We start from the raw sequence: 14,913 nt of genomic DNA on the forward strand, positions 1-14,913 counted from the left end.
AAAAGTGTGTCTACCTGTTATAGAGAAGAATATCTGGCTTCCAAATCAGTCCATCAGGAAAACGGACATTCTTCACTCCTGGGTATTCAGACACATTCCACTGCAGATAATGATCTGTCCAGTACTAAAACATACACACAAAAAGTAAGTTAGCTCATCTCATCCACTGGTTTTTATTGTAGTTCTCTAGGGACTGGATAGCCTGAAACAATAGGTGTTGTCTTCTTAAAGAGACACTATCTAGCTTCAGGCAGTGAAATGTTTGGAAAGGGTGAATTAGGCCACCTAGATCTCAGTGGAAAACATAAAAATCTCATGTTCAATTCACACTGCAGTGCACACAGCAACCTGTAAAAGATTTGGGGTGCTTGTTGCTTATTGTTCATGCTGTCCCAGTTCGGGATAGAACAGATTTTCTTTTAAATTAACTTCAGTTAGTTTATCTTCATAGACAGCTTTGTTTTCTGTTGTGGGAAATTCTCAGGTTGTAATAACTTGATTATTGACATGAGGTTGAGCAGCCAACAGCCACTGCTGGCAGGGAAAACAACTGAAAGGGTAGAACAGTTAATACTAGCATAGGAGGTTTTAGCAACTCCTGTAGCCTGAATTTAGGCAACCTCTGAGGCAGGTGCTCAGCAGCACTGGCCCATAAACATCCTCCCTGGCTGGCGCTTAGGGCACTGGAGGCATCTACCCCAGGGACCATCCTGCTCCGCTCAGCCCATCCTGACTGCCAGTATAGGCAGGGAGTCTTCAGTGGTCAAACCAATAGGGGTCTGACCTGTGTTTAGCGTTGCTAAATCCCAGATACTGTCACTGAAGCATATGATCGTGCAGAGTCATGAACAAAAGCACTGCCCCATACTACAGGAAGCAGAGTATGGTGGCAGCTCTAGCAAGCTGGTTACCTCCTGGTGTCTGGAGAAACACTAGCATGAGTTCCTGTATTTTCCTGAAACTGAGGCTGTACTTCACCCCTCACTAAGCAGATGACTTGTCATGATACAAGGATGGTTACTGTTGTAAGCAAAAGTTATAGATAAGAAGTAAAGCTCATTTTGTTTCACAAAATTATTTTTTTATTATCATTTCTATGCTTCATTATATTGTGCCTCTATCTCCCTAGTATGTTATTTACCTTAACTCCACATAGCTGCAGGCATCACATAACTTAATGATAACTCCTCCAGATTTATAGTGCTGTTGCAATGCCAAATGTTAGTCTTTTAAATGTAAACTTTGAAGTGGGTGAGCCCTTCAACAGTCTAGTGGCCCTTGTCAAAATTTTTGACAGATGTTAAGGTCAGAAGAAATTTCCAATGGGTATTGTGGAGGTAATATTATTGGATCGGTGAGTCAACATCAACGGCACGAGCTTCAACAAGGCCAAGTGCCAGGTCCTGCACTTGGGCCACAACCACCCCATGCATTGCTACAGGCTTGGGGAGGTGTGGCTGGAAAGCTGTCTGGAAGAGAAGGATCTGGGGGTTCTAATCGACAAGCAGCTGAACATGAGCCGACAGTGTGCCCAGGTGGCCAAGAAAACCAACAGCATCCTGGCTTGTATCAGAAATGGTGTGACCAGCAGAAGTAGGGAGGTGATAGTGCCCCTGTGCTCTGCACTGGTGAGGCCACACCTGGAGTGTTGTGTCCAGTTTTGGGCACCTCAATACAAGAGGGAAATGGAGGTGCTGGAGTGAGTGCACAGGAGGGCAACAAAGCTGGTGAAGGGCCTGGAGAACAGATCCTATGAGGAGAGATTGAAGGAGCTGCGACTGTTCAGCTTGAGGAGGAGAAGGCTGAGGGGAGACCTCATCACTCTACAGCTCCCTGAAAGGACACTGTAGAGAGGTTGGTGCTGGTCTCTTCTCACAGGTGATTGGTGATAGAACAAGAGGGAATGTCTTTAAACTGCAACAGGGGAGGTTTAGACTGGACATTAGGAGAACATTTTCCCCAGAAAGAGTGGTCAGACAGTGGAATAGGCTGCCCAGGGAGGTGATGGAGTCACCATCCCTGGATGTGTTTAAGGGTCGTTTAGATGAGACGCTGAGGGATATGGTGTAGGGGAGAACTTGTAGAGTAGGGCTGATGGTTGGACTTGATGATCCCAAGGGTCTTTTCCAACCTGAATGATTCTGTGATTCTGTGATCATTCTCATGGGGTATTCACATCAAATTGTTCCTTATAATTCCTTGCATTACTGTCACAGGCAAGTTTCAGTTTGATACATCAAACAAATCCCCAGTTAGCCTCATGCTGCACATAGTCAAACACTTTTTTGTACCTCTAGAACAGTGTTTGTAAATGACAGTTTTGATGCACACAACACATCTAATAGCGTTCATCACACATCTTTTGTAAAGCTTTTACTATACAATTTCTTGGCCTGTGCATTCATATTTATCTCACTCATTTTTTACTATGAATTTGTAGCCCCTTGTCACCTGTACAAATGATCTGAGTTGTGCATTGCTTTTCCCTTTTGCTTTACAGATAATAGTTTTTTTACAGAAATCTTAAATCAGAATATCTGATTGGCTCTGTTCATAGTTTTTTCTTTTCACTGCAGGCTCCATTCACAGTTCTCAAATTAAATTATGTGTATTGCTCACACCCATCTATACACAGCTTCTATAAGCTGAACAACTGCTTTTCATCTTTTCAGAAATATTACATCCATATTTACAGTAAATTGCTTTACATGAACTTCCTGATAGACAAATGTGTCACTGTCTTTTACCACTTCATCTTTGTGGAATGTAGAAATACTGAGATCCTCATGAGCCCTCTATTTTTTACAAAGTCCAACAATTCAAATAAATACAATGTGTGGTTCTGAGGCATTTAAACCGGTGGGCTCTTGTTGGCTTTAGGTGAGTGATTTTCAGGAGGTGACAGAACAGGTCACTTTCTGAGTAGCGGTTGCAGGGCTGGAGCTGGCAGGTGTGGCAGCTGCTGCAGAGCACGCTGCCCGGTGGCTCGGTTGTGTGCAGCAGGCACTCCCGTTCATTTCCATCTGAATTGCAGTACAATAATTTATATCAATGTGATCAATTTCTTATTCTAACTTCTCTTAGGAGTCATCATGGCCGATACGACGTAGCATAGGGTGACACTGAATGATGTAAAGACAGTGCAAAGGATGGTAGAAAACTTCATGCTAAAGGCTGTAGTAGAGATAATGTTAAGATGATCGTGTGGCTGCTCTGTTTGGCCGTGTGTCCAAAGTGCTGGACACAAGCTGCCTCATTTTGTTTTAAATTTAGAGCTACAATTACCACTGTAGCTGAAGTACATTTGATGCAGATTAAAATAGCAAACAGTTCAGTGTACGTGGGTCAGTATTAATCTCTGTGATTAGGCAAGGCTTCTGCTGTAACTTAGACCATGTTTAAGACTTTGATACCGAACAGTATTGCCATGCAGATAGTGGTCAGGATCAAAGAGTCTGCATGTATATAAATACTAGATTTATATTCCTCTTTCTTCCAGGTTAGTTTTTGTATTTAAGTATTTCAGTGACAATTATGTAAAATATATTTAAGGTACATCGCTGATTATACTCGCATACATATTAAGAAAGGGAGTGGAGAGGAAAATTCAGGAAAAAACTTATTTTTGACCTTTTAGCATAATAAAGTGACATATGCCTGCCTTAAGCATGTTTTGAATCTGTCTAGTTTACCGTTAATAGACAGTTAATATGCAAACACATCTCTTTTTTTGTAATATGTACACAGGCCATGAAGAGTGGTTACATTTTTTGTAGTAGTCAAGTGATCTGCTCATTGCAGTGTTAACATGCTCCACATACAGTATGTGCTAAGGTGAGTAAATCAAAATAAATACATAATATATAAAAGAACTAGGAATTTCCTTAAGAAAAAAAAATATCAAAAAGGATAAGGATGCTTTCTTGAGTATGAATTGTCATCTGGTTTCCTGGTAAGAAATCAGAGAAACTGTTCTCGTAGCTCAAAGCCAAAAACATATAATATTTGACAGTTTTAATGTTACTATACAACAAGCCTGTAAAATAACAGGAGCTGAATGCTTCTCCCATGTCAACTTTTCTTTGTGAATAAATGGAATAGCTGTGGTATCCTTTGTAGGTCATCAAAACAGTCCTTTATTTGTTTTCCTAAGGCCTACTACGGTGCAAGAGACGTGCTGGATAAAAAATGTTACAATAAAAGAAAACAGAATACATTTAAACTGAATGAGCTGGTTTAAGAAACTGAAAGGTGTAAAGTTTCTGTAGAAACAACATGATTATTCTGCATAATAAAACTCTTCTGTAAACCTTTACTTAAGCCAAACAGTTCAGTTTCTGTAACACAGAGGGGAATTCAACTAATGGCAAATTCTCATTCTAGCTGCTATAGTATGGGGTAAGCTCCCCAAATCTCCCCGTCTTTGTCACAAACTTACAGTAGAAAAGTTTTGTGGAAGCACCAGGAGCCCACAGTAGTCAGCATGGTAAGAATCATCTTGTTAATTCTAAGTCTTAATTTAAACTAATGCAAAAAAACAATCAAGTCTGAATAAATCTGTGTAGGCTCCTTTGCTTAGGAGCAGCTCTTTCACTAGTTAACCTTTCAGAGAAAAGAAATTCAAATACTCTCACAAAGTTCTTGAATATTCTATTATCTATTCCATTTATAAAAAAGTGAGTGAAACTTACTCCCGCCCAGCAATGCCAGCCATGAGTTAATGGGGGCCAAGTTGTCTGCTGTGGTATCTAGTGGTGGCAATAGTTATGGTTAAGTAATCAGTGAGAACATGACATACTCTGACAACTATAGCAACTCAACATTGCAACAAAAGGCAAAATAAAGCTAGTGTTTGAAAAATTAACACCCTTTGTGAGCAAAACAAACTGGGAAACCAGAAAAAGATATAATGTTCCCAGCTGAACATTAGGAAACTGAACTGATGTTCCAATACCCATTTTAGTCACGTAACTGAGATACAGAATTTAGAGAAGTAACATAAAAAACCTCTGATGTTCACAGTTAACCTGTGATGATGACCTCTGTTTAAACAACATTTTGAACAACATGGGAACAGCGTGGCCGTTTTAATTAAAATCCTCTTACAGCTTCTCAAGGAGACAGACAGCAAAGCAAGTAGGATGGCACAAGTATTCAGTTAGGACAGTGGCAGCAGTGCTCAAGAGATAATGAACCTCTTTGGAATAATTTTTCCTCTGTATCAGAAGAACCATCTGATGATTTTCAGAATGCTGATTGGAACAGCTATTACAGATGAAATGCATTTCTTGCATGTTATAGTTCTCTTTCGGAGTCAAATGATTTACCACTCATAATGGATTTGTTGAAATGAATGATAAGGCACTTACACCTACAGTCACCTGGGACTCTTAGGACACCATTATCTTACAACAATCAAGAGTTTAGCATGACTAAATCAACTACAATGAGTTAGTAACTTACTTATATATAGTGAGTCAAATTCTTAACATTTTTCAGAAATACCTGAAACATCAAGACCTAAATCTCATCCTTACAGTTTTCTATTCAGCTTAGCTTTGTCAACTGTGTAGCAAGATACAGAACAAAACTTCGATAAATTTCCTAAAATTCAAACCCTTTACCAGATTAAATTCAAAGACTAAAGGGGGAAAAACCCCATACTTTGTTTCAAAACTTACCATTTGTAGCCAGATGTTTGTTGTTAACACTTGATTCTTTTCATCCTGGGAGGAAGGAGGAGAGGAAAAAAACCAAAACCACAGCTTAGTACCATACAGCTAAATACATTTGGTAAATACATTTGACTATTATGAAATAGCTAGATACAGCTAAATACAGTAAATACAGTAAATACAGCTAAATACAGGTAAATACATTTGACTATTATGAAATAGCCAGTTCTGCTAAGGTACCTTTCAAAGCAAAGGGAATCATTGCCTCTAACTTACTCCAACAGAAGTTTTCACAGGTACTTTTTAATGTATTTCATATTACTGCAGTCAATCAGACTTTTTCCTGAGGGTATCCTTCTGCCAGGCTTGGGGCTCCTCTTTAATAAAGAATCTCAAAAGGCAAAGCAGGTTACAGTAGGGGTTGCCTGTTTCACCTTAGTTAGGAGCAGCCCTCTCACTCATTAACCTTACACACCAGACAAGCAGGTAGTAGAAAAAATATTAAACAAAGAAAGTGTGACTAAGCTCAGATGATGTGTGCTGAGGCCATACTTGAGTAACTTCTAAACAGGTGAGCAGCACCACTGATAGCAGTGGAACTACACAAAAAGCGTGGTATCAGCTTTACCAGAAAACTGTTGTCAGGGTCGAACATTTTTCTGCTTAGAACAGTTCCAGTTTCGAGGCCTTTCACCATGCCTCCTGTGACTTTCATGTAAGGTCAGGTGACATAATAGGCATCTTAATGCTGCAGTTAATTAAAGAATTTAGTTTGTCACTTCTCAAACATGGGAAAACGTTGGTGACTATTTCTGTGGAGGTACTGTATCAGTATCCACCTGGGTTGTGTGAAGCTAATGGAATATACTATACATACACTGACAGTATTACACATGCTACTAATGAACGCACAATCCCTGTCCCAACACCAGCCAAAGCTTCATTTACAGTCTAAGGAAGTGTCACAGCATATTTCAGTCACCTGTACAGCAGCAACTATCACAGTGGATCATACCTCTAGACCTCTGAACTTAAATCTGTCACTCTTGAACTTAAATGTTGTTTCTAAATGCCCCCCCAAAAAAGTTTAATCACATTTCATTAAAGAAAAGCTTTCTCTTTTTGATAATAATCTTTACTAAAGGTCAGTATTCTTTGCTGTTGTTGGGTGGACTTCTAACTGAACAAAAGTCCTGAGAGACCTTTAATTGAAGCCATCTTAGAGCAGCAAAATAGTAAAAAGTTACACATGAGGTAAAATCAAATGCAGTGCAAAAGACAATGGCATTTTTAAAGCAAGTGAAGCCTTTGGAGGACCTGCATCAGTGAATACATGCCAGTGTTACTAGGTCATGTATAATCACAACTAAGTGGACAACATAGAAACCAATAGAAACATTTTAGGTAAAGATTGGTATTGTGCACGAATAAAATCTGCCCTCAAATGCATGTTCCTACCTTCCTCTAAAATAAAAGTAAATTTAAAAATATAAAGCACAGACCATAGCTAGTGATTCAGCACTTTTCCTCTCTATTTTCTGCTTCATCACCTCCATGAACCTTAAAAATATCTCAAATGAGCAACTCATTTAAATAGCATCCTCAGGAAACAGGTCTCTTTAACTCTTTGGTTTCAGGAAAACATTATTAAGCTGCATTGAATTAGCATACTGAAGGTATTGCTGGAGATGTCAGCCAGGCAAAGCAGTAATTAATTTGCAATAGTAGCTGTTATTATCTAGACATACAAACATTAATTTGGTGCCTCTCTCAACAACCTGCTTATAGTGTTAGAGAACAAAAAAGGTAGTTTGTATGGGATATTTAATTCATGAATGAAGAAACAATTCTGAAGAGATCATTCATCTCACCATGAACTAAAGTCTGTAGACAAGTGTTGCAAATTAAGGACATGTAAAACCTATATATGTTTATATTTATCAGAGCCATTTTTTGGTCAGATATAAATACCACCAATGATAACCTATGATTAAAAGTTCGAAGAGCTCAAAGCTCTGTGTGCTGTCTCAGATGAACATGACAAGTTCCCATGACGCAATGTCCCATCTCCTGCACCTGAGTAAAGCCAGAGAGCACCACTGCTGTGTGGTTTCTGTGAAGGGCAGACCATAGTAGTGTTGCTTTGCACAGGCGTGACTGGCTACTCAAAGCTGCAGAGCAGTTCAGAATCCATTATGTTGTAGGAAGCTTGTTTCAGGACTGTTAGCTGAACAGCATGTACTCCTGCATGGTTAAATTCTAAGTTAAACTCACAGTTTATTCCCAGTGTGATCTCTTTCTACACATGAATGGTTCCGGCCTTAGATTAGTGATGTTTCAAAAATTCCCTTTTCTGTAGCAGGAAAAGATTGGAGTGCTGCTGATGTTTAAGCTAATAATACACCGTGGGGATTTAATTTGAAGCCCTGAGCCCACAGCATAGTCAGATTAACTATTTTAGGAGTACCAGAAAGGAGCTCTACTATCAGCGAGCACACATGTCAGAAGGAGGGTAGAGAGCCATCACTGAGCAGTCCAACGAGCTGAGCTGAGGGGGACAGTAGACTTTTAATCCAGCTGTGCTGCTGGCAGAATGATTCAACTGCCTGCCACTGCCAGGCAGCAGGGCACATGGCAGAGCTGTCCCAGGCTTGCCTGCAGGAGATTGCAGATGTATTCTGAAGGCCAAGAGTTATTCTTGTGATAGAGTGTGGTGTTTCATTCAGATCTAGCTGAAAGAGGGTGTCTGAGAGTACTGACTCAAAAGTAACTTGTACAGTGAAGACAAGCCCTATATGAAGATGGCCTGTGCTGCTTTCCTGGTGTTTCTTTCTGTTATTTTAAGCATTTAGAGCCTGAAAGAGTATATTTGAACAAACTCCCACTTGGATCACTATATTTAAGGTTCCATCAGTGTTTGAATCATAAATCTCATCATTGCTCCTCAGCTATAAAAACTTTGCTGCATGCTGAAGCTTGGTTTGTAGTGGTGGTTTTTTCCTAATGTTTGTTGGAGCAAATGGATTTTAGTCACATTTTAGTCATTACTGGATTGACCCAACCATCACTAGAGGAAAGATTCTGATTTTAGAGGGTTTGTCCATCTCTGTGGTCCCAAGTGAAACTGGTGAAAGGTGGGGCAGGAGATATCCTGTAGGGTTTCTCCCAACCCGGAGAGTTTTTTTGACACTGTTTTAAAAGCTTTACAGCAAACTGCAATAACAGTATTATTCATCAGAGTTGTGCAGTATTTCCCCATAAAGTGACGGGTGGGCTTCAAACACTTCATAGGATTTCACCAGGTTTTGTTACTTTGCAATATTTTATAAACATACACTTACAGAAGAAGTGTTGAACATGAAAGCAAGGCAGCTCCTGTTACAAACCCCTTCTACTAGAAATGAGCAAAGAAAAAGGACTTCACAATATATTCTGAGGTGCTGGCAAAATTAGTCAGAGAATGAGACCAGAAACTATATCATGGTGTTTGGATTGGTGTGGTTTTCTCCCATACCAGCTACTTTCGCTTACTTGCTGTTCAGCCTGTGCTGTCGAAGTCGCACAGCTAACGAAGAGTTAGGTTTCATTAGCACAGTGGGGGTGGGCGGGAGGCTCCTTGATTCACAACTGTAGTCATGATCTGTGAGGGCAGATGGCAAATTGCTACTGGACTGCTTATCACATTATTTTACAGAAGTGTAGTTATTGAAGGGAAAGTAGCCGACATCAGGAAGACCTGAATGGTCCTTCATTCATTTTTGAAGGTAGAGGTAAGTTTGTGGAAGTTTTCAGAAGGAATTACACTGTCCATTATTCCACTTTCCAGTTCTGGTTTTGTCTTGTCTTTTCAATTTAAACAGTCTAACAGACTGATCACCTTTGGAAACAGTGTATCAGATTCTCACATTATCCTTCCCTTACCATGTGTTCAACAGAATATGTAAAAGAATAGATGGAAATTTGACAATGCTTTGGAAAGAGCATTATTAGCCTGGACATTACAAACTTTGTAAGGTACATTATCTGCTGACTTTCAAATGGATGTCAGCACATCTATTAACCACACTAGAAAAGCTACACAGCAAAAAGAGGAAAAGGGAGTAAAATAAGCCTGCATGCCTGTAGACTGCCATGCAACAGCAACATGCAGCACCTAGAAAGAAACATGTACTTCCCAGAAGACTTGCACAAAGTGATGTCCTGACTAAAATCTATTAGCTGTAATTCTTGAATTTCAAATCCAAATTCTTTATTTTTACATGGTTGAATCTCACCAGATTACAGAAAAAGGTAATGCCTGTTTGAACTGGGCTTCAATTACTATGAACGTTAATAAAAGAGTTTGTAAAAACATTTAAAGACATCCCTGTTATAGCAATAATGTTAGGTTCCTGATTGGTACTTGGTAGCAAGACTGAAGTTAATAATTGTAGTCTGAAGTTAAAAATGGGCTGGCAGCCAGTATGACACATAAGGCACTCCCTATATAGATTTTCACTTTTGTTTGTTTGATGTCATCCTACTGAAACCAGCAGGTTAATCAGTTCATTAGCTCTTATCACACTGTCTCAGCACTTGCTCATTAAACATTCTCAACATCTTCTGATCCACAATGTCAAATTACTAGCACCTAATGATGTTTTTTCCCTCCCATCATTTAAAACGCTATTAATTTTTGCTTTATACAGCTTGGAGTTTTCTTCCTCTTCCTTCTTAGGGTAATGCACTGAGCGTCATTAAACATCACGAGAAGCGATAAAGCCTGAATTCTTAGAGAGAACGGGCTAGAGGGTGAGTTAAGCACACATAAAGTGGCCAGTTGCCAAAAGACTGATGCTATGGTCATACTTTAGGCAGTCATAGTGACAAGATGAATCTGAGCTTCTCAAAACTTCTGGTGAGTAGTGGAGGGGCTGGACTTCTCCATTCCTGCCCATCACACCTTGTGTGGCCAACCTCCAGGAGAGGCCAGAGCAGCATGGGGTCCAGCCTCACCCACCTGGAGCCCATCTGAAAACCTTGCGTTCTTTATAAGCTAACTCAGCTCTTGCAATTATCCTCTCCCGTGCGCCAAGGTTAATGCTAAACTTTTGTATTAGAGGTGGCTCAAGGCTTCTTAGTTGTGCAAGCAAAATTGAATTGTGCTATCTCAGGAGTGAGGGTAAAAATCGGTTACTTAAAAGAGCCAGCCTGATGCTTCTGCAAGGACACTGAAATGAAAACTGCAGTTTCTTGCCAAGGACTATGTCTAGTCATCCATAGGCGGGGGCTGTAGCTGCAGCAAGTCTTGATCTTGAAGAATGTACTAGAGAGTGCAGAGTCAGGCTGCCCCATAATGGGTCCACACTCATTGTCCCTGAAGCCTAAGGCATCACCTACACTGCACCTCCCAAAAGGCAATATTAATTAAAATGCAAATTTGGATGGAATTAAGGAATGTTTGGGGGTTTTGCATAGGAATAAAAAGCTACATGGAGAGCTGGCAATGTGAAACAGGTTTTTTTAGTCAACATAAAGATGAAGAAAAAGGCAGTCTACAGGATTTGTTAGATGAAAGAGATTTGAACTCCTGATTTGAACACCACGAGAACACCACAAGAGATCTGAACACCACGAAAGGAATAGGTTAGTGCAATTACCATTCACTTCTCCGGTTGTCAGCAATACAACTTGTTATCACAGTAAAATGTTTTTGATTCATCTTACAACACATATTTCTGATTATGCAGAAAATGCCATAAAAACATGCATTACCAATGCATAAATAATAACATTCCATGATCCAGCATGTGAGGCTCAACACCAGGAACAGGGCACAGAATGTTTCTGATTTCCTGAAAACAGATGCAAAAAGTTCAAAATGGTTCAAGAAAAAGTCAGAAGTGGAAAATATAAATTTTCACTGTTTAACTGCATTTTTCTTGAGATCACTTCAAACTTAAACACACATTTATATTTGGTGTTCTGACTTTTGCCGTATCAGTGACATTTTTATATAAAAACAGAGCTCAGAAATCTGTGAATTAATCTTGTAGCGGTACAGCCTATTGCTTTAAGCAACACTCCTTCAAAATTGCAGCAACTGTTGCAAACTGTTTAAACAGTTCAAACAGAGTTTAAGATGATGTGTCTTACTACACAGCCCAGTCAGTATGGTGTGCCAATTCTGCATGACTTGGCCTTGGGCTTGTGCTTGCCTTAGGCCAGCTCCCTTTACGTCAGCTGCTAATTTGCCCTGATTCTGTTGGTGCTAAAAACCTCCTGAAAGTTGGTCTTCACTATTTTATACTCAGCCACTTCATGCTAGTGACCTTAGCGAAAGTTGAACGCATTTAGGACATCACCCTTTCTTCTATTCCACTTTCCACTTCAAAGGCAAATTCAGCTCTGAGGCACCTTCACTGCTAGGATGGTATCTGACTTGGACTTTCTCACCTTCCAACTCAGACTCTCTCTGGCTGTTTCAGACCTTTAGGGATAAGGTATTACAGCTGTGCTCAGCATTTAGCTAAACATCTCCTGTAGCATTTAGGTGAGTTTTGCAGTTAAATCTCTGAAATCCAGCCTGAAAATGTCTTCCTTAGTGTGCTTCTTGATCTTCAATTGCTTCTAGGTTTTTTTAATCAAATAATTAAAATCTTAAGGCAAACCAAAATGTGAGTAGCTAGAGTGAAATTTGAAAAGAAACCTTCTTTTCTATTGAGCTCTTAGGTCTATTAGATTTGTGATGGATGGCATATGAATTGCTCTTCATACTCTGCATGCTGAAGATCTTTAAAATAGAGAACTGCTCTGTAGAATTGCTCCTGACTGGGGAAAGTGGAGTTTTGTTGTTGGAGATAACACAGACTGGCACAGATTGCTGTCACTATCTGGTTTTATTTTTTTAAAAGGCTGTCTTTGAACTGTAAATTCAAAGAAGACCAAGGCAATAAATGGCTATTCAGTGACCAACTGAAATACTAAGAGTTATATGGGAAACAGAGTTCTTCTGTAGGGACACCCCCTCCTCACTCTCCCCCCAGCCCCTGCTTTAATTTGTGATACAGTGAGTAAAGTCTACTGAAGCCCCCTAAATCTATAGTCAGGAACAATGCAGGGCAAATCTTTGGTATATTCCCAACACAACCTGCTGTCCCAAGCATTTTCCATAATCGTGAAGGACAGAGAGGCAGTACCAATCCTGGATGCAGTTCCTCTGTTTCCTGTTTGAATTAAAAAATCAGCCTCTTCACATCATGTGAACAGTGTAGCAGAGCTGAACAAGAACCTACACTAGAATGGACAGCTGAAGAAGAGAACGCAGCTGAAGAGTATAGGCTCAATTTTGTAAAACAAAATGATAAATATTTGTAGGTGATGGTGACTGTTAATCCAGTGAAGTTTCCTGCATGAGACAGGTGGGATTAAGGTCTGACTCTGCACTCTCATTCCATTTTTTGTTCTTGTTTTGGTTTAGAACTATGGCCTACAATACAGTTATTCCTCTGTCTGGCCATATTTACTAGAACTACTGTAGAAATTAAGGAGTGGGCCACACTTACTTAGAAATAATGCTGGATAAAGCAAAAATTCCAGCTCAAGCTACCCCTCTTCAGCAGATAGTAATCTGTGACAGCCAAGACCTCATCTTGCTATGACTTCCAATTCTGTGCAGCTTCTCACCTTCAAAATATGACCTATCTTCATGTTTACTTACTTGGAGTATAATGTTTAAAGTTCAAGGTATGGAAGATTTTTTCAAAGCAATATCTACTTATGTCATCTTCCTTTGAAATATGCACATCCAGGCTGGCCTACATATATATGTGTTAATGCCTGGTCTTTTTATTACCTGGGCTGTGGAGTAAAACAGTGCCAGCAGTACTTAGTTAGCCAGCTACAGTGTACTGGTTCTAACTTTTGGGTATCGCTCTTACGGTATATGATACTTAGTATTTGTAGAGCATTTTCCTGTCGTGACAGTTTGTACAAGTGTCCTTTCCATCAGAAACATGTTAAATTGTTTAGCCTATTTATTATCTTTTCTGGGATTTTTTACTGAATTATTTTAAATGTGATTAAATGAGTAGAAGATCAACAAATGCTTTATAAAACTGACTTTGTAAATCTTCCTTCTAACATACAAGCACATTATTTTCAGCCAATTAAACATAAGGAAAAGAGTACCTGTCTACAAATAACTGCAACAGTGTCAAATGAATACTTTTCAGTACTGCTATGAAACTATTACATAGCATTACAGATTTCAGCACTGCTGTAAAGATCTTTAGGAGTGTAGTCCTTGCACACAGTTATGCAGCTCAACATGTAGCAACTTAGACTGCCACGTCTGCTGACATTAGTTCCAGATGTTTGCAGGTATTAACAAGGGCAAGCTGAAGAGACAGGCTGAGGAACAGAGCAGCAACAATGTAGAGTGTTACCACGAATGGAAACAAGCATCTGCTGTTGGGTGCAGAGGGGTCCTGGGATAGGGTATGCAGGGGCACAGGCTTTAGCCATGATGAGGCCCATTATGATGAGCTTCTGGTTTCATTTAGTGTAAACTGCAGTAGGGTGGTCTGCAAGTCACTGGGAAACACTGGTGAGAAACGGCATGCAGCAGCTGGGAGGAAGGGAATGGGAGAAGAGGAAAAGAAATCTCCTGGTGTGAGTGGTGGAAAGATGCCCTAAGCACTGGACTAGCTACAGTTCTGGTCTGTGTTTAACACTTGAGCCAGCACCTATTTAATGCAAGGTTTGATATGAGCTTACCCACAGTTACAATGCAGACTTAAGTGACTGTAGAACTTTACCTAAGTGTAAGTCTACAAAAACGGGGATTTTCAGGTACATGTGCATGGTGTGCATGGGTATTGAAGCCTGGAGTTCACCTGTACCACACACTGTTCAGGTGCACAAGGAGAGAAACAAAAGAGTGAGGAAGTAAACCTGAATACAGCAGACAAGAATGCTTCTGCTTATAACTAAAGTTCTGTGAAAATTTTAAAGGTTTCTAGAGTTAAAATGCTCAAATATTACTAAAGCATTCTGTGCTGCTGAGATAGAAGTAGATGCTCATTTTTGGCCTTTTGAATATCTAATTTTTTCTTTAAAATACAAATTAGAAAAATGTCATTTGAATTTTACCTGGGTTAAGGTTGAGTTTGGAATGTGAGATGAGGAGTCTGATTGCTTTGCTTACCTTAATTCAGATTAAATTCTGATGGGGTGGGGTGGGGGTGTTGTTTGTTTT

The 14,913-nt window shown here is 39.7% G+C and overlaps 1 protein-coding gene across 3 annotated transcripts in view; it reads right to left on the bottom strand.

The window, feature by feature from the left end:
• Window positions 1-14,913, bottom strand: part of LOC113484104 (neuronal acetylcholine receptor subunit alpha-7) — a 44,905-nt gene that overhangs the window by 17,049 nt on the left and 12,943 nt on the right. For all 3 annotated transcript variants that reach the window (XR_003399157.1, XM_026856266.1, XM_026856267.1), the window contains 2 exons: window positions 5,682-5,726; window positions 15-124 (listed from right to left, as the gene is read on the bottom strand). Coding sequence is in view for 2 of the 3 variants with exons in the window: in XM_026856266.1 (XP_026712067.1) it covers window positions 15-124; window positions 5,682-5,726 (155 nt within the window). In the remaining variant the exon portion in view is untranslated. The remainder of the gene's footprint in view (window positions 1-14; window positions 125-5,681; window positions 5,727-14,913) is intronic.

The sequence above is a fragment of the Athene cunicularia genome (genome assembly GCF_003259725.1).
Source record: "Athene cunicularia isolate RWA chromosome 10 unlocalized genomic scaffold, athCun1 chr10_part1, whole genome shotgun sequence".
NCBI classification, from domain to species: domain Eukaryota; kingdom Metazoa; phylum Chordata; class Aves; order Strigiformes; family Strigidae; genus Athene; species Athene cunicularia.